Source organism: Aotus nancymaae, unplaced genomic scaffold, assembly GCF_030222135.1.
Source record: "Aotus nancymaae isolate 86718 unplaced genomic scaffold, 86718_ANA_hifiasm-v0.15.2.pri h1tg000049l, whole genome shotgun sequence".
In the NCBI taxonomy this organism is placed as follows: domain Eukaryota; kingdom Metazoa; phylum Chordata; class Mammalia; order Primates; family Aotidae; genus Aotus; species Aotus nancymaae.
In genome coordinates, this window is record NW_026988463.1 from 34,813,513 (window position 1) to 34,834,497 (window position 20,985).

General features: G+C 48.7%; 1 protein-coding gene across 2 annotated transcripts in view; it reads left to right on the forward strand.

The window, feature by feature from the left end:
- Positions 1–20,985, forward strand: part of DGCR2 (DiGeorge syndrome critical region gene 2) — a 74,150-nt gene that overhangs the window by 45,891 nt on the left and 7,274 nt on the right. Inside the window, exons 4-7 of one of the 2 annotated variants that reach the window (XM_021673921.2) lie at positions 1,123–1,333; positions 2,600–2,676; positions 9,230–9,406; positions 15,937–16,140. In XM_021673921.2, the coding sequence (XP_021529596.2) occupies positions 1,123–1,333; positions 2,600–2,676; positions 9,230–9,406; positions 15,937–16,140 (669 nt within the window). Of the gene's footprint in view, positions 1–1,113; positions 1,334–2,599; positions 2,677–9,229; positions 9,407–15,936; positions 16,141–20,985 lie in introns of both variants that reach the window. The other variant, XM_064362837.1, reaches the window with a different exon arrangement.

Sequence of the window (20,985 nt, forward strand, 5' to 3'; positions counted from 1 at the left end):
TTGCACACTCAGGTGTGCCCTTCATGGAGAGCAGATTGTGCTATTCAGCTTGTAACCATCACAGACAGTGCTGTGATCATGCTCAGGGGCCAGGGCTGCCTCTCCTTTCCTGTAATCTATATGCCTTTGTGAAGAAGTCATACACACACATGTTTACATAATAAATACATGGGCATATGTCTCTAGAAGTTTTATTAGTGCCACAGGACATAGATGCACTTTAAAAATGGCATATTTAGCCACTGCACTCCAGCCTGGGCAACAGAGTGAGACTGCACCTCAAAAAAAAAAAAGCATTTTAAATTTTACAACTGGCTTTGCTAAAAATTGTTACTCTTCTCCAGTGTACTAATATGAGGTACCCAACATTTGAAGGTTAAAGAGTCTATAAAACAGGTCTCCGATGTTACCTAAGGTGGGCTGTAAATTACCAGGCATTCCTGTGTGTGGGTGTAGGAGTAGGAAGTGACGGGTGGAGGAGGTGAGAAGACGCTGGCCAAACTCAGTGATACTCAGGTATTGGCTGGCTCCTCAGCTTTGCCAGGCATTGCCCACGCCTTCTTTTTTTTTGCCTGTGGGAGGCAGGGGCGGTTCACACGGTGTCACTGCCCTTTCAGCTGTGATCCCTTGAGCTGCCGTTTTAGGGGAGCCTCCACTGCAAATGTTCATGTAAGTAGAAAAGGAGAGTGGGGAGTCAGCTCAGGAGGCAGCAGGCTAGCTGGCAGCGGAGACCTGGAGAGCTGGGCATTGGAAGCAAGGCCCAAAGTGAACTGCACAGGAAGTTGTGCTGTGTTGTTAACCCAGAAACTGAAATTCATTTTATAAGACTTAATTCGGCAGCCATTCTTGACTAGTGAATAAATTAAAAGATCTTATAGAAATGGGAGGAGTCACCAAATATACCTGTATCATTGGTTGAATCTGTGTTTTTGAGAAACAAAAACCCCATTTCTACAATAGGGTTTCAGAAGCAGAGCATCTCCTGTCCAGCCTCAGTTTCCCCACTTCTCTAGAGGTGATTTACAAAGCGTGCCTGTCCCTGATGGAGCACATAAAATTTCCGTTTTGGAGCTGGATCCTAACTTGGGGGACAACTCCCCTTCTGTCCTTCATGTTTCCTAGGGAAGTGCCCGACAGGGTGGCACCACTACGAAGGCACGGCCAGCTGCTACAGGGTCTACCTGAGTGGGGAGAACTACTGGGACGCCGCACAGACCTGCCAGCGCCTGAATGGCTCTCTCGCCACCTTCTCTACAGACCAGGAGCTGCGCTTTGTCCTGGCCCAGGAATGGGACCAGCCTGAGCGGAGCTTTGGTTGGAAGGACCAGCGCAAGTAAGTCCTGAATTGGGGACCTGAGGGGCCTGGAGTCAGAGTCTGATGACCACTGAGCACATGACCTCTGACCACTCAGTAAACTCCTGGGGCACAGCTGGCAGCTGACATGTTAGGAAGGTTAGTGTCGCCCACTGGAAGTGCATGGAAATCCAGGGGTTAGAGTGTGCGTCAAGATGGGCAGAGGGTCCTGGGGGCAGGGGCAGGCTGGACTGTGCTGCTACGTTGTGGGACTGTGGGTCAGCCATTTTCATTGGTCCCCCTTCGTGGGTACAACTGCAGTTGCTGAGGGAGGGCAGGGGGCCTGGCGGTGCTGGCTTGTGAGGGGAGAGTGGCTTGGTGTGGGGCTTCATGGGCCTGGTGTGAGGGGTGTGTAGTAGGTGGGGGATTCCCCCAAGAAAGCAAAGGGGGCCTTCGCTTCAAGACCCAAGCTGGGTTTTGACCTCACAGTTATGCCTTGTGTGACTGGCAAATCACAAGACTGAATTGTTTCTCCTTCTACAGCTACAAAGGGAGAAAACTAACTCTTAGCTCACAGGTTGTTATACTGACCCCACAAGGACAGGCCTGTGAGTCCGGTGGAGAAGCAAGAAGGCATAGCCCAGAGGGCAGGGCAGCCCTGTCTCTGAGGAAAGCTGTGTGGTAGCGCAGCACAGGCCAAGCGCAGAGTATCCCATCCCAGGGCTCCTGCCATGCGGGGGGACCTGCTGATGGGCATCTCCAGGTTGGGGCTGGAAAGCTGGGCCAAATGGCATGGACTAGACAGGTACTTCAGCCAGGTCCCAGTGCAAGGTCCCCTCAGTGCTAGGCCTTGCATGCTCAGGAGCAGGCTGCAGGCTGAGGTGGGCTGGCTCTGAGCAGGAAGCTGTGCTAGTGTTTTCATCCTCCATGCTAGTGGATGTTCACAGGGGCTTACGAATTTATTGAGGTGTAATTCACATGACATGAGACTCACCCCTGTAGAGTAGTCACAGACTTGTATTTATGGGGTTTCATGTCTACCAAGAATAAGATTGTTCTTGCTTAAATTGTGAAAGCTTTACTGGTTCAGCTCATAAATACAGTCTTGGCAGGAGTTCCCTGAGATAAAACTTTTCCTGCCCTGTTAATTTCTTGTTTTGAATTTTAGTACATTTTAACATGAGTGTTAAATCACTCATGTTAGAAGCTCAGTGTTTTGGAGGTCAGGATAGCTATTAAAAAACACACAGTCATTGATGGCTGCATCCATCCTGCCACTGAGGTCTCTGTCTCTGTGCCCTGCAGGTTGTGGGTTGGCTATCAGTATGTCATCACTGGCCGGAACCACTCCTTGGAAGGTCGCTGGGAGGTCGCATTCAAAGGTGAGCCCTTCTGGTCTGTGGGAGTGTTTGAAGCTGGGCAGAGTCACCCTGATTCGGGGGATACCTCTGGGGCCTCCCTCCCTCCCTCTCACCCAGTGCTGCTTGGCCGGTAGGGGTGTGTGCAGGGGACATGGAGAGGGTGAGCCCCAGTTGCAGTGGGGGCTGTGGTCATGGGGCTAGCGCAGCCTGCAAGTCAGGCCCTACATTGGGCTGTGGCCGTTTCTGGAACTCATTGTTGCTACTTTGGCCAGCTTTCTATATTGTCCCTCCTGCCTTTGAAGTTAAGGACCTTGGAGTATAAAAATGAGCATGCAGAGTGTGCCCCTGGCAGCCCGGAGGGGAGGACAAGCTTGCCAGGACAAAGAAGGTCAGAGGTAGCATCCAGACCTCAAGGAAACTATCAGCCAGATAGACTTAAAATAGGTTGCGCACGTGCCCGTGTGTGTGTGTGTGTGTGTGTGTGTGTGTGTGTGTGTGTGTGTTTCTCAAAGATTTCTTGGAAATACCAAGGCGATATGTGTGTGTGCGCACGTTTGTGTGTGTGGTTTCAAAGATTTTATGCTGAGCTGCTTGGAAATACCAAGGGGTGTGTGTGTGTGCGTGTGTGTGTGTGTGTGTGTGTGTGTGTGTGTGTTTTTCAAAGATTTCTTGGAAATACCAAGGTGATGTGTGCATGGGCGCTTGCATATGTGTGTGTGGTTTCAAAGATTTTATGCTGAGCTGCTTGGAAGTGCCAAGGCAATATAAAGGAAACATGATGGCTGCTGTTTCCTTTCCCTGGTCTCAGGCTTGGCCTGTCCCTCCTGTCCCATTGCCCTGGCACTGGCGAGCTCCTCCCAGGTTTACCCCAGCAGTGCCCTCTCCAGCTGCTGCCAGGGCCACACTCCCTTGCCCTGCCCTTTGTCAGGCCTGTCTGTTGGGCTGTGCTTTGTGCCTCTGAGTTGAGCTAGGATTTGGGTTCTTTTCATAAACATATCCCAGTTCTGCTGTTGATGACTTAAGTGTCTCTGAGAAAGACAAATGAGGAGTGGTGGGCCCAAGGACAGGGTTGAAAAGGGTCAGGGCCTGGGTGGCCAGCTTCCCTGAAGAGAACAGGGCCCTATAGAGGCAGGGCCATGCCTGGCTCTTGGGACAGGCCAGGAGCAGAGGTGGGGGATGCAGGGTGCAGCAGATTAGGGCCACACATGATGTCCTGCTCCTGCTTAGGATAGGTGCCACCCTGTTCTCGTGTCCTCCAGTGCCCTCCTGAGAGTCCCACCCGCATTTGGATATGAGTGCATTGTTTAGATTGCCCACGGGAACTGGTGGTGAATCAATAGCTTCTGGGTTTCCAGGCCCTAGAGTCAAAGTTTACCTTGTAGAGGATAATTCTCCTAGTAGCTTGTCCTCTTGACACTGGTGGTTGAAGAGAGGACATGATTCTGAGTGGGATGACAGCACATTCAGGGTTGGGGACTTGGGGCCCCATGCTTGATGTGAGGATGGCAAGGGTCCTGGGTGGGCTTTAATGGCCAAGTGCAGCTCAGTGGCTCCATTGAAACATCAGGAGAGCAAACCTACAATTTAGAAAAAGATTGAACATGTGCGTTGGTGGCGGCAGCCACAGCTGGTGTAGAGTTCCCTGTTTGTGCCACTCAACGTTTAAGGGGCCCCACAGCATCTGGGAGCTCTGAGGGAGTGACCATGTGCCACTGTCTGTTTGTACTCAGTTAAATGGATTTGGGAACTCTGTTAGCGGATTTTTTTTTTTTTGAGACGGAGTTTCGCTCTCGTTTCCCAGGCTGGAGTGCAATGGCGCGATCTCGGCTCACCGCACCTCCGCCTCCTGGGTTCAGGCAATTCTCCTGCCTCAGCCTCCTGAGTAGCTGGGATTACAGGCACGCGCCACCATGCCCAGCTAATTTTTTGTATTTTTAGTAGAGACGGGGTTTCACCGTGTTGACCAGGATGGTCTCGATCTCTTGACCTCGTGATCCACCCGCCTCGGCCTCCCAAAGTGCTGGGATTACAGGCTTGAGCCACCGCGCCCGGCCTGTTAGCGGATTTAAATAGTGGTCACATAACAAATACTAAAAATAATTCTTCTGCTGCAGGATAACTGGCTCTTAACACAGCTAAACATCATGAGTGGTTCTGGGCCTAAAGAGATTAAAGAAACATAAAACCAAATGTGGCACATGAACCTTGATGGAGTCCTGAGTTGGGAGGCTTATAAAAAACTTCAAAAGAACAATTGAAAAAATTTGAGTGTGGCCCTTTGGAGGATTTGTTTTCTTAGGTGCAGCAGTAGGACTGTGGTTGTGTGGTTTTAGCAGCCAGCATCCTGGTGTCTGCAGGGGAGGGGCTCCCAGGGTGGTAGGGCAGAGAGGAGCCAAGCAGCAGGGTGCGGTCAGCGCCGAGGCGGCTCGGGTGCGCACACTCCTCTTTCCACGGCAGCATCATTAAAAAATTCCCATACTAAAAGCGAGCTGCAGAGTGAAGACAGTACTGTGTATAAAACAAGCTAACAAGAGCACGTCCAGCCCAGCCCTGCCCTTCTCCTGCCTGGGGACATGGTGCAAAGCAGAGGGACATGGTCTAAGGGGTTGGCCCCCCAAAAAATACCCAAAAAACCATGGGAAGTGGATGTAAGTCTTTTGTTACTAATTCTGAACCCTTCCCTAAGAAAATATTGTACCTGAGAATATTAGCTAATGATGGTAGGAAGGCCTCACACTAAGATGTTGAAAAATGTTTATTTCATCTACATGTTGTCTACCTTTGCTGTGTTGTGTGATGTGTTCTGGATTGGCACGGTGGCGAGTGAGTGATACTAGGGTACATAGACACTTACTATACCCATGTGTCGGCACCCTGCATACACATTTGAAGTTGGGAAGTCATTTCTACCGGGCTCCTGTGCACCTTGGTGGAGTGCTTGCTCTCCAGCCGCTCCCCCAGGTCCACACCAGCCTGTGAGCCCTGTCCAGGGTGCCAAGATCCTGTAGGTTTGACAGCACCAGGTCATGGTGTGCCCTGGAGACAGAACTGCCGCTGCCGCTGCCACTCCATGAGACGTGAGGCCAGCATTTTTGTAACATTCGTGCAGAAAGGTTGAAAAAATACAGATCCTTGTCTAGGGAGAATCATCTACACTGCCCCATGTGCTGCTCCCAGGGCCTTGCTGTCAGCACCAGCAGTGTGACTTCTGTCTGGTGAGTCATACTTGATATTTACATTAAAACAGAAAAGTGGAAACACCATATGTTTAATGTGTCCACATGTTGTGTCACTTGCTCATTTGAGATCACTCAGTGCCTGGCCCTCATTTTTCCCCCGTGGTGTCTTAGCACGCACATTGCAGGTCGGCTGAGGTCAGGAGGTGTGTGACTTAGTAGAAACCCTCTTCTCTCCCCAAAATCTTGTGACCAGTCCTTCATGGCCTCTGTCTTCTTTCCCTGGTGCTGTACCCAAGGGATTGTAGGGTGTTGCCCCCTGAGGCCAGCAGTCAGGGCTGTGGTCCTGGGCCAACCTGTGGGACCTAGCGTCTAGAAGCCTCAGTCAGCAATGAGGGAGGGGTCAGGCTGGCCTTGTAGCCACTTGCCCTCTGGGTGAAGTGACCATTGGGATACGATGGGGTCAGATGGGGTCAGCTGGGATCAGGCTGCAGTTCCTGGAGGGAAAATAGCCCCAGAGTGGGGCGGCTGCCTCCCTGGTGGGGCATTCGAGAGAATCTGGACTGCCCTTGGTGGGCCCTGAGTCGAGGCTCATTCTGTGGCTGCCAAGGTGGCAAGACAGGAATGGGAGGTTCTTTGAGGGCTCAGAAAAGTGAGTGAAGGTCTCCCCACCCCAGGAGCAGTGGGGACCTGGGGGGTTGGGGATGGTTCTCCAGGCTCGGGGAGCAGGGCCAGACATGGAGGTGGCAGTGTTTGCTCATGAATGTAAGAGGAGATGTGGTAGAAAGGTAATCAGATGACATTCAGAAGCCCTCGCCTGTCAGACTCGAGAGCAGGCCATCCTCTGGTGGCTGGTGACGGCCCAGCCCAAGGTTCCCATCAGAGCCTTACCCACAGCTTATGTGTGGACGCATGGGAGGGGCACCTGGAAACTTGCTGCCGCCTTGTCGAGGTGCGGACTGGATCTACTGGGGTGGCAGGAGGTGACGGAGAGCATCTTGGAAGGAGGCCTGGGAGGAAGGCTTTGCAGAAGGAACTGCTCACAGTCACTCTGGTGGCCAGGGCAGCTGCTCACAAGGCCTTTCTCCAGGACAAGGATCTTCAGGAAGAGAGGGATGTTTGAGGTAAGGGGGTGTCCAGAAGGCAGTGGGAGGCCCTGAAGAAAAATCTGCAGGAGTCATCCCCAGTGCAGTATAGGGAGGCCTCCCAGCTCCTCTCATGCCTTTGGAATACGTCCAGGATCTCGTCACCTGGCACAAGTCTTGCAGCCCTAACCTGGACCTGACACTCAATCATCCCTCACCTGATTGTGCTAGTGGCCTCTGTTCGGTCTCCTGGTGCCAGCCCCACCGCTCCCCACACAGCTGCAGGGGTACCTTTTCACCGCTGCTCGCTCGTTCACAGCTGTCATTTCTCACAGCAGTCACAGTTCCATCAAGGCCAGCAGCCCCTTTCCTCACTACCCTCATCACCTACCACTCCCCAGCCTCTTCTCCAGCCCCACAGGCTGCCTTATTCATGGCTGCCACTGTGAGTACTTCCAGGAACACTGCAAGGGTGAACACCTGCCCCCTTTGCAAGGCTGCACTTTGGGTAGGCATGCTCTCTCTGCCTGACCAGCCCCCATCACACCTGGATGCACAGCTGCCAGCAGCTTCCTTGGGCAGGGGTGCTGCAGGGATGCTGCACAGGTGCCATCGCAGCTCACTTCCAGAAGGGAGCACTGTGTGGCTCACTGGGCCCTGGCCTAGAGTCCCACACGAGCCCTGTTTTGCTGGTTGCCTGAGCCACTCTCTTGACTTGACTGTGCCTCAGTCCAGGTAGCTTTTGAGGGCAGATGCTGGGTCCCAGGACTCTGCCCTGAGAGGTTATTTGTGGCCTTGGTCTGAGCTCTGCCATCACGTACTGTAGTTGTGCCCAGGAACTCCGGGCTGGCAACTAGCTTTTGCACTCAAGATTTTTTGTTTGTTAAAGGTTTGGAGGAACCTGTTTGGTTTTCATCCTATGGGACAAGAAGCCAAATAGTGAAGAAGTTAGTGTCTAAGAGGGGAGGGGCTCTGCTTAGGTGAGAACGCATCTGTGGGAGATGAGGAGGGTGTGTGGGGGCTTGGGGACCTGGAGGAAAGGTGGGGTGGTGTACAGCATGATGGTGCTGACACCCACTATTAGCAGCAGTGGAGATGAGCCCTCCGGGTGATGTGGGGTGGCGACTCCAGATAGTGGGCCTCTTCCCTGCCCTGCTGTGGGTCTGATGCATGCAGATGAGGCAGATGGGATGCTGGGCCTGGATGTCCCTGGAAAGGGGGCGCAACTGTTGTAGTGGCTGCCTGCTGGCCCAGCACAGGCCTTGCAGGTCTCCAAGCTTCCTCAGAGCTGTCCTCCTGCCCTTGGCAGGGCACCATGTGTCCGCAGGCATGGGCCTGCCTCCAGACTCGCTGGCTCTTTTGAGGCAGAGCCCCATGTTTAGTGCCGGTGTAAACAGAGCTCCAAAAGATGCAGATGGGAATGCTGGAGGCTTGTAAAAGGGGTGAACTGCACTGCCATCTTAGAAGGGGGAGAGTGCCAGGTGTGCCTTCATTATTTTACTTTCTGGGAAAGGTTGCTTTGTGTTTCCAGTGATCCTGGTTGGGTGAGCCTCAAGAAATTGTGGTGGCCAGACTAGAAGGGCTGTGCAGGGGAGAAAGTGGGCCCCCACCTGGAACCTTGCAGAAGAGAGGTTTGGAGGTTAGCAGTCCCCAACCCTCACTCTCTCCACGGCGAGGGTACCTGGTTTCTAGCTGCCTTGTGCCTGGCTTAGACAGGCAGGAGCTGACTGGGCGACAGTTTCCTTTGAGCTGAGAGAGGTCCCCCGGAGCCAGTGCTTCCCAAGTGTTCCCAGCAGCCAGCTGGTGGCAGTGCCGACCTGCACCAATGCCACCTGACAGCGCCTTCCTCATGGGTGCTGGGTGGGCTTTCTGAGTCCTCTGTTTACGACCAAGTGTTCTAAGGGAGAACTTCCCTGCCTATTTCCCCTGTCCATTCCGCTGTTTGCATTTTAATCCAATGTGCTATAATCCATTACTTTGTTATTCATGCTGTTGCTCTAACTTTAAATGCCACCCACTAACCCTGATCCAGCACCCTCTTCTGGTGCTCAGGCTGGCACTTACTGCTACCCAGGGTTTGTGGCCTGTGTGCTTGCAGGCTCCAAGGAGTGGCGCCTGCTGGGCCCAGCACCTGGGGTGACTCCCAGGAGGTTGGGAAGTCCTGAATGAACACCTGGCCACAGTGACCACCAGTGTTTGGTGGTCCAGACCCTGTGGTTGATGATTCTGTCTGACATCATGGTCCCCTTGAGGACTGTACAACTTGTCCTCTGACATGATGTTGTCCAACCCTATCTTTTATCTCCCCCACAGGCTCCTCCGAGGTGTTCCTGCCCCCAGACCCCATCTTTGCCTCAGCCATGTCTGAGAACGACAATGTGTTCTGTGCCCAACTCCAGTGCTTCCACTTCCCCACCCTGCGGCACCATGACCTCCACAGCTGGCACGCCGAGAGCTGCTACGAGAAGTCTTCGTTTCTGTGTAAAAGAAGTAAGCCCCCTTGAGTTAGCCTTCTTCAGGAATGTCTGGGCCCTGGTGTCACCTTGTTGGACCCTGAGTTCAAGGTTTCTGAGACAGAACCTGATTTGCTGTGTTGCGGTGGATGCCCTTCACCAACTCACACCTTGTTCTCAGGGCCCATTTGCAGCTCTGTGACCAGGGCAGCTGGTCAGCATCTTAGAGCCCACTGTTCTCTTTCCCAGGGAAGAGACGATCATCCCCGTCCTCCCGGTTGCAGTGTTGTTAAGCAATTAAATGGGAATGAGGACCCAAAGACTTGGCAATCTGTGGCGTCTCTGGAGCATCTGAGTTCATTGGTCACCTCCCCCCGACACACTGTGGGTCCTTCTGCCATCCTTCTCTCTGCTTCTCTGTTCACCTTGCCAGTCTGTGGTGGTGTTTTTGTTTTTGTTGTTGTTTTTAAGCCAGTTGACTCTTTATTGCTTTTGGGGGGCAGGGTCTTAGGAGCTCTTGGCGGGATGGGTCCTCTTCCTCTTCGCCATCACAGGCTCCTGGCTTTGCAGGATGGCCCTGGCCCTGGGATGGCAGCTGTACACAGGTTGGGGGGGCTTTGTTCTTGCGGATCATGTGTCTGATGTTGTTGAGCATGGTGCAGGTGTTCTTGTTGACGGTGGTCCTCTCATCAGAGGTGGCTGGCTTCCACTGGCCAGATCTCCACTCCATGACCACCACCACACCTTTGCCATCAGCTGCCAGCTCTACACTCACAGTCCTGCGGGGGTGAATCAGCTCGTTATAGCACAAGGAGTTGTAGCCTTCAAGTTCTCAGACTTAGTGCTGTGGGTCTGCTTATTCCTCTTGCTCGGGCCCAGCCATTCCTTGAGACCATCCATTGCAGATGTGCAGACAGGGCGGTGGCTCCTCCCAGGTGGCTGGCAAAGGAGAGGGCTTCATGATAAACCTTGACAGCTGGTGTTATGACTTCTTCTGCCTTGTTTTTGCCTAATATGTTGCCTATTTTTTACCCTTTTCATGTGAATTTTAGTTTTCTCATCTCCTTTATTGGTTCTTTTAGTTTGTGGATTTTTGTAGATTTTCTATTTAGATGGGTTTGTTTCTTCTTTCAAATCTTTGCCATTTATTTATTTACATTTATTAAAGATGTGGTTTTACTATGTTGCCCAGTCAGCTCTTCTTGCTACAGTCTCCAGGACAGTGTTGATTAGAAATGGTGTTAGTGAGCATTCTTGTCTTCTCAGCTTAAAAGAGAATGCTATTTTAGTGTGTCAACATTCTATAGAATGCCTTCTATGAGATTTTAGAATGTACCTTTGTAAAGTCAAGGAAGTACCTGTCTATTCCTAGGTTGCTGGGAATATTTATGTAACAAAAGTATATTGATTTTTATTAAATGTTTTTAATGCATTTTATTGGGCTTATGTGGTTTTTCTTCTTCAATTTGTTCAATCATTATTTTCTATAATAGATTTTCTGATGTTAAACCATCCTCATGGTTTTTATATATATATATATGTGTGTGTGTATATTATATTACTGGATTTGGTTTGCTGATACTTAGAATTTTTGAAACTCTTTTAAGAAGTGAGGTTGGCCTGTTACATTTTTTTTTCTATACTCTTCTAGACTCTTCTTCTTCTTTTTTTTTTTTTAAAGGTGGGGCATTAATATGTTGCCCAGGCTAGAATGCAGTGGCTAATCACAGCCACGATCATAGCACAGTACAGTTTTGAACTCTAGGCTCAAGTGATCCTTCTGCCTCAGCCTCCCAAGTAGCTGGGACTACATTGACCCGTTTCTGTACTACACTGTATTAGTTGTATAAAATGAGTTGGCAGACTTTATTTTACTTTTGTCTAAATGCATTTGTACAAGCTGGAGATAACCTTGTCCTTGAGTGTTTGATAGAACCCACCTTATAGGACCATCTGGGCTGTGGAGGGAGACTTCTGTAACTTGTTGATTTAAAAATGATTTCAGGCCGGGCGCGGTGGCTCACGCCTGTAATCCCAGCACTTAGGGAGACCGAGGCGGGTGGATCACGAGGTCAAGAGATCGAGACCATCCTGGTCAACATGGTGAAACCCTGTCTCTACTAAAAATACAAAAAATTAGCTGGGCATGGTGGCGCGTGCGTGTAATCCCAGCTACTCAGGAGGCTGAGGCAGGAGAATTGCCTGAACCCAGGAGGCGGAGGTTGCGATGAGCCGAGATCGCGCCATTGCACTCCAGCCTGAGCAACAAGAGCGAAACTCCGTCTCAAAAAAAAAAAAAAAAAAAAATGATTTCAAGGTTATGGAAAAGCTAGAATGATACAAGGAACTTCCTTTCATGTACCCTTTACACAGACTCACCAGTTACAGTATTTCAGTTTTACCATATTTGCTTTATCATTCATTTCTCTGCATATTTTTTCTGAATCATTTCAGAGTAAACTGAAGATACTGTGGACCTTAAGTCTTACATACTTCAGTGTGTATTTCCTAAGAACAAGGACACTCTCTTTTGTACTCACACTATATGGATGAAAATCCGGACACTTAACATGGATGCAGTACCATACAGTAATCCATAATCTATTATTCCAGTTTTGTCAGTTGTTCCAATAATATCCTTTATAGCTATTTTTTTCCTGGTCCAGAATCATGGATTGCATCTAGTCATTGTGTCTCTTGGATTCTTTTAGTTCTTCAGTTTGAGTAATTTCTGTTGGCCTGAATTCAGGTTTATTAATTCTTTCCTTGGCTATGTCAAGTCTACATGAGCCCGTTGAAGGCTTTCTTTGTCTGTTCCGTTCATTTTGTCTTTTTTTAATTTCTAGGATTTCCATATGATTCTTAAAGTTTCCATCTCTCGTCTGAATTTCCCATCTAATCTTGTATATTGTCCACCTTTTCCATTGGAACCTTTAACAAATTAATCATAGTGATTTTAAATTCCATGTGGGAAAGTTTCTTCATTTGTGTCATATTTGAGTCTGGTTTTGTTGATTGTTTTGTCTCTGGAGCATGGTGCTTTTTTCTAGACTTTTCGTTGGAAATCTGACATCTTGTGTAGGACAATAGAGACTGAGTTCAGTAGTTTGGGTGCTTACAGTGGCTATGCCTTTCCCTCCACTAAGCCCTTCTTGTGGGGAGGGCTTACTACAGTGAGGGGCATTAATCTGGGCTGGACTTGGGGTTCGTTGGCACTGTAGTTGCCCTCAGTGTACCTCAGGCTTTCATATTCAGTAGCATTGATGTTCAGGGTGGAGGCTGGTTTGCCCAGAGGGTTTTTCTTAATGTCTGCTCTACCCTCCATTTTAGGTCATCTCTTTGGGCCACATTTCTAGAGTCTATCTCTTGCGGCCCACCGAGCAGTAGTCCACTGTGTGACTCAAGGCTTGTTAGCCTACAGATAGTAGGGGCTGGTGTTCTAATTGTACCTCAGCCTGAGGCAGGCCCAGTGCCCTGAGTATCCAGGGTGGAGCCTTCACAAGTGCTTCTGATGCTCCTCCAGCTGGAGTTGGGTCCAGCACAGTGGCTTTTCACCAGGGCCCTAAATGCTCCCGGGTATGCTCTGATGAGAGGCAGGCTGACTAGAAGCAGGGCAGTGGAGGTGATTGGTTTGGGGAACATATTGACTATCCCTGGTGGGTTTTGAGTTGGAAGTATGGACACAAAATAGAGAAGCCGGTGGCCACTGACCAGACCCTGACTGCCCTAGACTGGTTGCCACAGAACTGGTAGTTTAGAGGTCTTTGGTCATCTGTGATCTGGCCTTTGTCAGGTGTCATAATGAGGCAGAAATGTTCTATAAGTGTAATCATATAGTCTGCAACCTTTTGGAGTTGTCTTTTTTCACTCATAATTCCCTGGAGAGTCATCCAAATTGTTACTTATATTAATAATTTGTTCATTTTGGAGGGGGTGGGGGCGCAACAAAGTCTCTGTCACCCTGAAGTACAGTGATATGATCACTGCTCATGGCAGCCTCAACCTCCCGGGCTCAGGCGAACCTCCCACCTCAGCCTCCTGAGTAGCTGGGACCACAGGCGCATGCCACTGTGCCCAGCTTATTTTTGTATTTTTTTTCGTAGAGACAGAATTTTGCCATGTTGCCCAAGCTGCCTCAAACTATAGGCATCAAACGTTGAAGGACATCTGGGGTGATTCCAGTTTTTGGCTATTACAATGAAAGCTTCCGTGAACATCCACATACAGGTTTTTGTGCAAACATATTTTCTTTTTTTCGTTTTGTGAGACAGTCTTACTCTGTTGCCCAGGCTGGAGTGCAGTGGCACAGTCTTGGCTCACTGCTTCTGTCTCCTGGGTTCAAGCAATTCTCATGTCTTAGCCTCCTGAGTAGCTGGGATTAGACATGTGCCACTACGCCCAGCTAATTTTTGTCTTTTTAATAGGGACAGGTTTTGCCATGTTAGCCATGCTGGTCTTGAACTCCCAACCTCAAATGATCCACCCACCTCAGCCTCCCAAAGTGCTGGGATTACAGGCATGAGCCACCGCACCCGGCCACAAACATGTTTCCAATTTTCTGTGATAGATGCCCAGGATTGCAGTTGCTTGGTTGTATCATAGTTGCATGTTTAGTTTTTAAAGAAACAAGCAAACTGTTGAGCAGAGGGGCTATACTAATTTATAGTCCCACTAACAATGTAGGACTGATCTAATTTCTCCATATCGTCCCCAGCGCTTAATGTTTTCACTATTTTTCATCTTAGCCCTTCTATTAGGTATGCAGAGATAGGTATGTAGCCTGAAAATGTCCTTTAGTGTTTCTTATAAGGTGGGTCTGCAAACAACTTCTTTCAGTTGTTGTCTGTCTGGGAAAGTTTATTTTACTTTCATTTTTCAAAAGGTATCTCTGCTGGTTATGAATCTTGATTGATGGTTTTCTGTGAGCAGTTATCCCACTGCCCCAGCCTCTGTTGTTTCTGCCGACGAGTCAGTTGTTTGTCTTATTGGGTTTCCCTTATAAGTAATAAGTCATTTCCCATTTGTAGCTTTTCATATTTTTGCCTTGTCTTTCACTTTCAGCGTTTTCACTCTGATGTGTCAGTTTGTGGCTCCTTTGCATTTATCCTAGGTGGAGTTTGTTGAGCTTCCTGGATGTGTAGATTATTGTTTTTCTGTGAATTTGAGTAGTTTGCAGCAGTCCTTTGACTATTTTTTTCTACTTTTTGCTCTCTCTCCTCTCCATTTGTTACTCCTATTTCACATATGTTGGTGTGCTTAATGGTGTTCCATATTTCTCTAGGAGCTCTGTTCATTTTTTTCTTCATTTTTTTTTCTCTGTTTTAGCCAGGGAATAATTGTATGTGAGTGTCTTGCCCTGGGAGTTCCTGACCACATGGGTGACCTTTCAGTTGTTGTCTGTCTGGGAAAGTTTATTTTTTTTAAGACAGAGTCTCGCGCTGTCTCCCAGGCTGGAGTTCAGTGACGTGATCTCAGCTCACTGCAACCTCTACCTCCTGGGTTCAAGAGATTCTCGTGCCTCAGCCTCCGAGTAGCTGGGATTACAGACTCATGCCATCACACTTGGCTAGCTTTTTTATTTTTAGTAGAGACGGGGTTTCACCATGTTGGCCAGGCTGGTCTCAAACTCAAGATGTCAGGTGATGCGCCCACCTCGGCCTCCCAAAGTGCTGGGATTACAGGTGTGAACCACCATGCCCAGCTGACTCCAGTCTTAAGTGAGGCATAGACCTGTGGTTGTGAAATACCAGAAGAATCTTTTTCTAGATATCCCCACCCCATTTGGAGACTGGAACAAGCTACCTTCTCATGTATCTTTGCCTTTCACTGAGCGTGGGTCTCTTGTGGGCTCCTTCATCCCTTGTCTCTTCCTCCAGGTCTTTGCAATGTCTGTCTACCAGTTGAAGACTAGGTTTTTAGCTGTGGCCATTCCTCTTACTCTCATCCCAGGTCAGCTCTGTGTAGAATGTACCTCAGGTCCAGGGGACTGTCTTCCCAAGCAGAACTGGCAGCTTCCTTAGACACATTCTGATTTTAAAATGGTTAATTCTCATAACAGCTGCATCTTAGAATTGAGGAAATCTCATGAGTAGTCTACTTTGGCAACTTCAAAGCAAACACTTCTGCAGGGACACTGGAGTCTGACATTCTGCTTCATCCTGGCTCTCTGGCCTCCATTTGCCCCGGTCAGATGTGCTTTGTCCTAACAGTGTGTTGTCGTAACTGCTTTTGGACAGCCACTCCCTGTGTCATGGGGCAGATCCATGGTATTCCAGGAATAGGAAGACTCTTAGCACAGTCTGGCCAACTCTTTTGTTACCTTGTTCGTTCCCCAGGCCCAAATGGGGAAGGTCAGCTTATGTCAGATGGTGCAGCAGTGATGGCAGCGTTTGCTCACAGAGCTGTCTCAGAGGCTTTGATGCCACTACTCTAGTGGGAACGTCTCACGTGACCCCTCAAGCTGCCTCATTCCCGTTCTAAGGTAACAGGTAGCATTCACAGGCCCACATGGGGAAGCTCCCGTTTTTGGCAACGTATACATCTGTACACAATGGATGCTCATTGCAGGTCAAACATGTGTTGACATCAAGGACAACGTGGTGGATGAAGGGTTCTACTTCACCCCTAAGGGGGATGATCCATGCCTGAGCTGCACCTGCCATGGAGGGGAGCCTGAGATGTGCGTGGCTGCTCTCTGTGAGAGGCCCCAAGGCTGTCAGCAGTACCGCAAGGACCCCAAAGAGTGCTGCAAGTTCATGTGTCTGGACCCAGGTGAGACTCTTGATAGTAGGTCCCAAGCCACCCTCTCTATTTGGAGCGGGAGGCTGGGGGTCCCTTTGCTACCTCAGTGGTGAGGACTCAGGAGAGTTTATGGAGCATGGCGCAGCAGCAATGGCAGCTTTTGCTCACAGAGATATCTAAGAGACTTTGATGTCACTATTCTTGTGGGTGTGTCTGACACGACTCCTCCAGCTGCTTCTTTCCATTCGGGATTGACAGCTTCCACAAATGAACTTGAACTTGAATGTGGCTGTTTGTTCACAAATCACCACTGAGAGCTTCAAACCTGTCTTCTCTTTTTAAGACTCCAAGCCAGACTTCCGTTTTTGTTTGTTTGTCTGTTTGTTTGTTTGTTTTTTAAATAGAGTCTCGCTCTGTTGCTCAGACTGGAGACTGCAGTGACACGAATTCAGCTCACTGCAACCTCCGCCTCCTGGGTTCAAGCCATTCTCCTGCCTCAGCCTCCCCAGTAGCTGGGATTACAGATGTGTGCCACCATGCCAGACTAGTTTTTTTATTTTTAGTAGAGACAGGGTTTCGCCATGTTGTTCAGGCTTGTCTCGAACTCTTGACCTCAAGTGATCCACCCACCTCAGCCTCCCAAAGTGCTGGGATTACAGGTATGAGCCACCGCACCAGCCTAGACTTCTAATTTATGTCCACATTGGAGCTCTTCCTGTTCTCTAGTATGATGATACGGAGGGTAGTGATGGTTGTCATTGCTTATAGTCAATCATTTTACCTTAGAATCTTTAAGAAAAAGATGAAATATTATTCTCAGTTTCGAGATCAAACTCACCACCACCAGTTGTGGCTTTAAGGTAGACACTACACGGAATCGAATCTTGGGGTAATCCTCTCCCTTCCACTTGCAAAAAGAGAGGGGCAGGTGGGCCGCTGCTCTCTGAGATATTAACACCCCTCACACTCCAGGGGCATGCGTTGTCATTCTGCACACCGGTACAGCTGCAGCTTTGTGTGAATTTAGATCTCAAGAGAAATGTAAATCAAAAGCATGTTTCTTTCTTTTTTGGGTGCCACAGTAAAAGCATGACATCATGGGGACTTGTGGAAGCCCCTGGACTTGTGGCCCCTGTAGAAGAGCAGCTTGGGCAAGGTGTGATGGCCATATCTGTCTCTAGGGGCCCTGTGGAAGAGGGTCCAGCAGCTAGAGGCTGGGTCACAACAGGGAGACCTGCCTCTGAGTGGAATGTTGTCAGTGTCCCTCCACACCAGGAGGGCTGCTGGGTGGGAGGACAGAGCCGTCCTCCAGAGGCCGTGCCTGAGACTGGGTGAAAGTCGGTACTCTGGCATGTACCATCAGACATGTACAGTTGACTGTGGTGAGCACAAAGGCTACATTTGCAGCCAGGCTCACCAGAGGACCCAGAGCTAGAGGGTGATGCTTGGATCCCATTCTACAGGGCAGTTTTCTCCTCATATAGGGTGCATGCCTGTTTAGGGCCATAAGAAACACCAGTTGCGTGCTTACCAAGTTCCCTGCGCCCAGCTACAGAACTTTAAACCTCCAGCTTAGTGACTGGCTACTAGAGTCAAACTTTGTTCCCAAGCCATGCTACCTGGACTCCTGCTTTCATTTCTCAGGAGTCTACCAGTGCTGCCTTGCCAGTGGGTCCAAGCTTTATGAGAATGCCCGGATGTGTACAAGGATGACCTGTTTGTGGGCATGTATGTCCTAAGGAGCCTGCCCATCCCCAAGGACTTCTTAGCAGATCAAGGCCCTTAGTGCATCTGGATGGGCCCAGAGCAGCTGCAGCCCTCTCTCCTGCACAGCCAGAGCAGCTTAGCTGGGCCCTGCTTTGTCCACGCTGTGGCCATGCTTCTATGGGCTCCTGGGAAGTGCTCATACTGCATCAAGAACCGAGGCATTATCACCAAAACTGGAGACTCTGGGAATAGGATGTTATAAGTTAAGCATCAGAATGTCCCTTTCAATGAGCTAAGAGTGTCTGCTGTTGCCACCTTGTCATCATTGTGCTCAAGGTCAAAGCCAGTGCCAGAAGGCAAGAAGATATGAAAAAGCATCCAGTCCAGAGGGAAAGAAGTGAAACCATCTCTCTGCAGATTACATGATTGCATAGAAAATCCTGGGGAATCTACAGGAAAGTTACTAGAACTAATAAGTATGTTTAAGCAAGGTCTCCAGATGCAAAGTCGATATAACAAAAATTCATTACATTTATATAATCTACCTGTAACAGTTGAAAATTGAAATTTTTGAGAAAAATACCATTTATAATAGCATCAAAAAACATGAAATACCCAATTATAATATAAAATATGTGCACATTTTGTTTGCTGCAAACTGTTAACAACACTTTAAAAAAAATCAAAGACTTAAATAAAAGGAAAGATACCATGTTCATGATCAGGTGGCTCAATATCATTAGGAGGTTAATTCTTCCCAAATTGTAGATTCAGTATAATCCCAACCAAAATTCTAGCAGACATTTTTGTAGGTATTGACAGGCTAATTCTAAAAGTTAGGTGGGGCCATGTGCAGTGTCTGACACCTGTAATCCCAGCACTTCGGGAGGCCAGGGAGGGTGGATCACTTGAGGTCAGGAGTTTGTGACCAGTCTGGCCAATGTAGTGAAGCCCCATCTCTACTAAAAATACAAAAATTAGTTGGGCATGATGGCTCAATACCAGCTACTTGGGAGGCTGAGGCAGGAGAATCACTTGAGCCTGGGAGGTGGAGGTTGCAGTGAGCCAAGATGATGCCACTGTACTCTAGCCTGGGTGACAGAGTGAGACTCTGTCTCAAAAAATAAAAATAAAATAAAATAAAAATTAGGTGGGCTGGGTTCGGTGGCTTATGTCTGTAATCGTAGCACTTTAGGAATCTGAGGCAGGAGAATTGCTTGAGGCCAGGAGTTCAAGACCAGTCTGGCCAATATAGCAAGACCCACCTCTTAAATAATAAAAAGGTAAAAGTTAAGTGGAAAGGCAAAATAATTAGAATACCAAAGTAGTTTTTACAAAGAACAAAGTTGGAGGATCTGTGCTACCTAATTTATAAGTTACTGTACAGCCATAATAATCACAACAGTGTGGTATTGATAAATAAATACACATATAGATCAATGGAACAGAATAGTCCAGAAACAGTTCCACACTGCATATAATCAAGTGATCGATCTCTCTCTTTCTAAGACTAGTCAAATGCAGTAGTGAGAACGGGAAAAGAGTAGAGCAAGGAGTTTGATCTGTTACTGACTGAACAATCAGTTGAGATAACTCACTACCTTCAGATCAGCCATCTTTGACAGGCCACCATCTTTGACAAAGGTTTAAGGGCAGTTCAGTGGAGAAAGGATAGTCTTTCAATGACTGGTACTGGAACAGCAGGACATACATAAGGCAAAAAATAACCTTACAGTATGCCTCCTGCTGTATGTAAAATTTACTAAAAATGGTCATAAATGCAGCTGTAAAACCTTGAACTATAAAGTTTCTAGGAGAAAACACAGGGGAGAAATCTTTGTGACCATGCGTTAGGCAGCATTTTTAGCATGATCCTTAAAATAATGGACAAATTTGGGTTCATCAAAAGTGAAAACTGTTATTTGGAAGATGGTGTTAAGGAAATGAAAAGATAAGCTCCTGACTGAGTCAAAACAAATAATTACAAAACACAAATCAAAGGTCTTGTATTCAGAATACATAAAAACTCTAAAAACTCAGTAATAAGAAAACAAAACAACTCTATTGAAAAAATGGCTTTAGAAAAATATTTAAATTATTACACTTTGCCAAAGAAGATATAGGATGGCAGTCAGGCACTTGAAACAATGCTCAGTATTGGCCATTGGGGAAACAAACTAAATCCACATGGCGTATTACCCATGTGCTCAAAAGGCTAAAATAATGAAACCGACAGCACCAAGTGCTGACCGAGGTGCACAGCAGCTAAAACTCATGCTGCCCTCTGCCCCTTCTTGCTCTGCTGCCATCAGGCAGCCCTGCTATGATGAGGTTCCCAGAAGCATGGTGAGGTGTTTGGCCAGTGCAGCCCCCAGGCACAGAGCCCACGTAGGGTTCCTGGGTCTCAGCCTCTGATCCCTGCTGACCTTCTGCTCCCCCTGCCATCTCTGACAGAGATTCTGAAACTGTTACCACGTAACGAAGCTCAGTGAAACAGTGAGCTCCTTGTCACTGGAGATCTTCATGCACAGGCTGGATCCTCTCTCTGGGAGCTGTGGTGGCTGAGAGACAAAAGACAACCCCGACTGCATAGCCCAGAACCCCATGGCGGGGCCAGCCCTATCAGGGGGCTCTGGGGCTCCTGGGCTGGCCTCTGGCTTCTGGGGCAGGCTCTTTTCTTTGTGCTTGACTACAAGTGGCTTGGTTCTGAGAGATAATTTCTGGTCCCCACCTTGGAGGGACAGCTGGGACCTTGACCATGTCATTGGGTTTTTTTTAGAACTGTTTAAAAGTTAGTCATTGCAAAGGGGCTTCTTCCTTAGGAGCTCCCCTGGGATCTCTGAGCTGGCCTCCAATTAACAGGCACTTCGCCAGCCCCCAGGCCACTGGGCTTTCTCCCACTGATGGGTGAAGAGTGCCCTTGAGACTGAAGGAGGGTCAGAGGCATCAGGAAAAGCAGCTAATTGGTGAGAGGATGTATCCTTCTCACATGTTCACTTCATGTTTCTTCAGCAGCAAATGCAGCTTTTGGAGATGCTTCCTGGCCCTGTGGGAGGAGGGCAGAAGCTGGTGCTACTGCCTGTTTGGGTATGGAGTGTATTGGGCTAGCAAGAATGGCTTGAGGGCTCTGGGAGCCCAGCCACTCACATGGGGCTTGTTAAGTGTCTC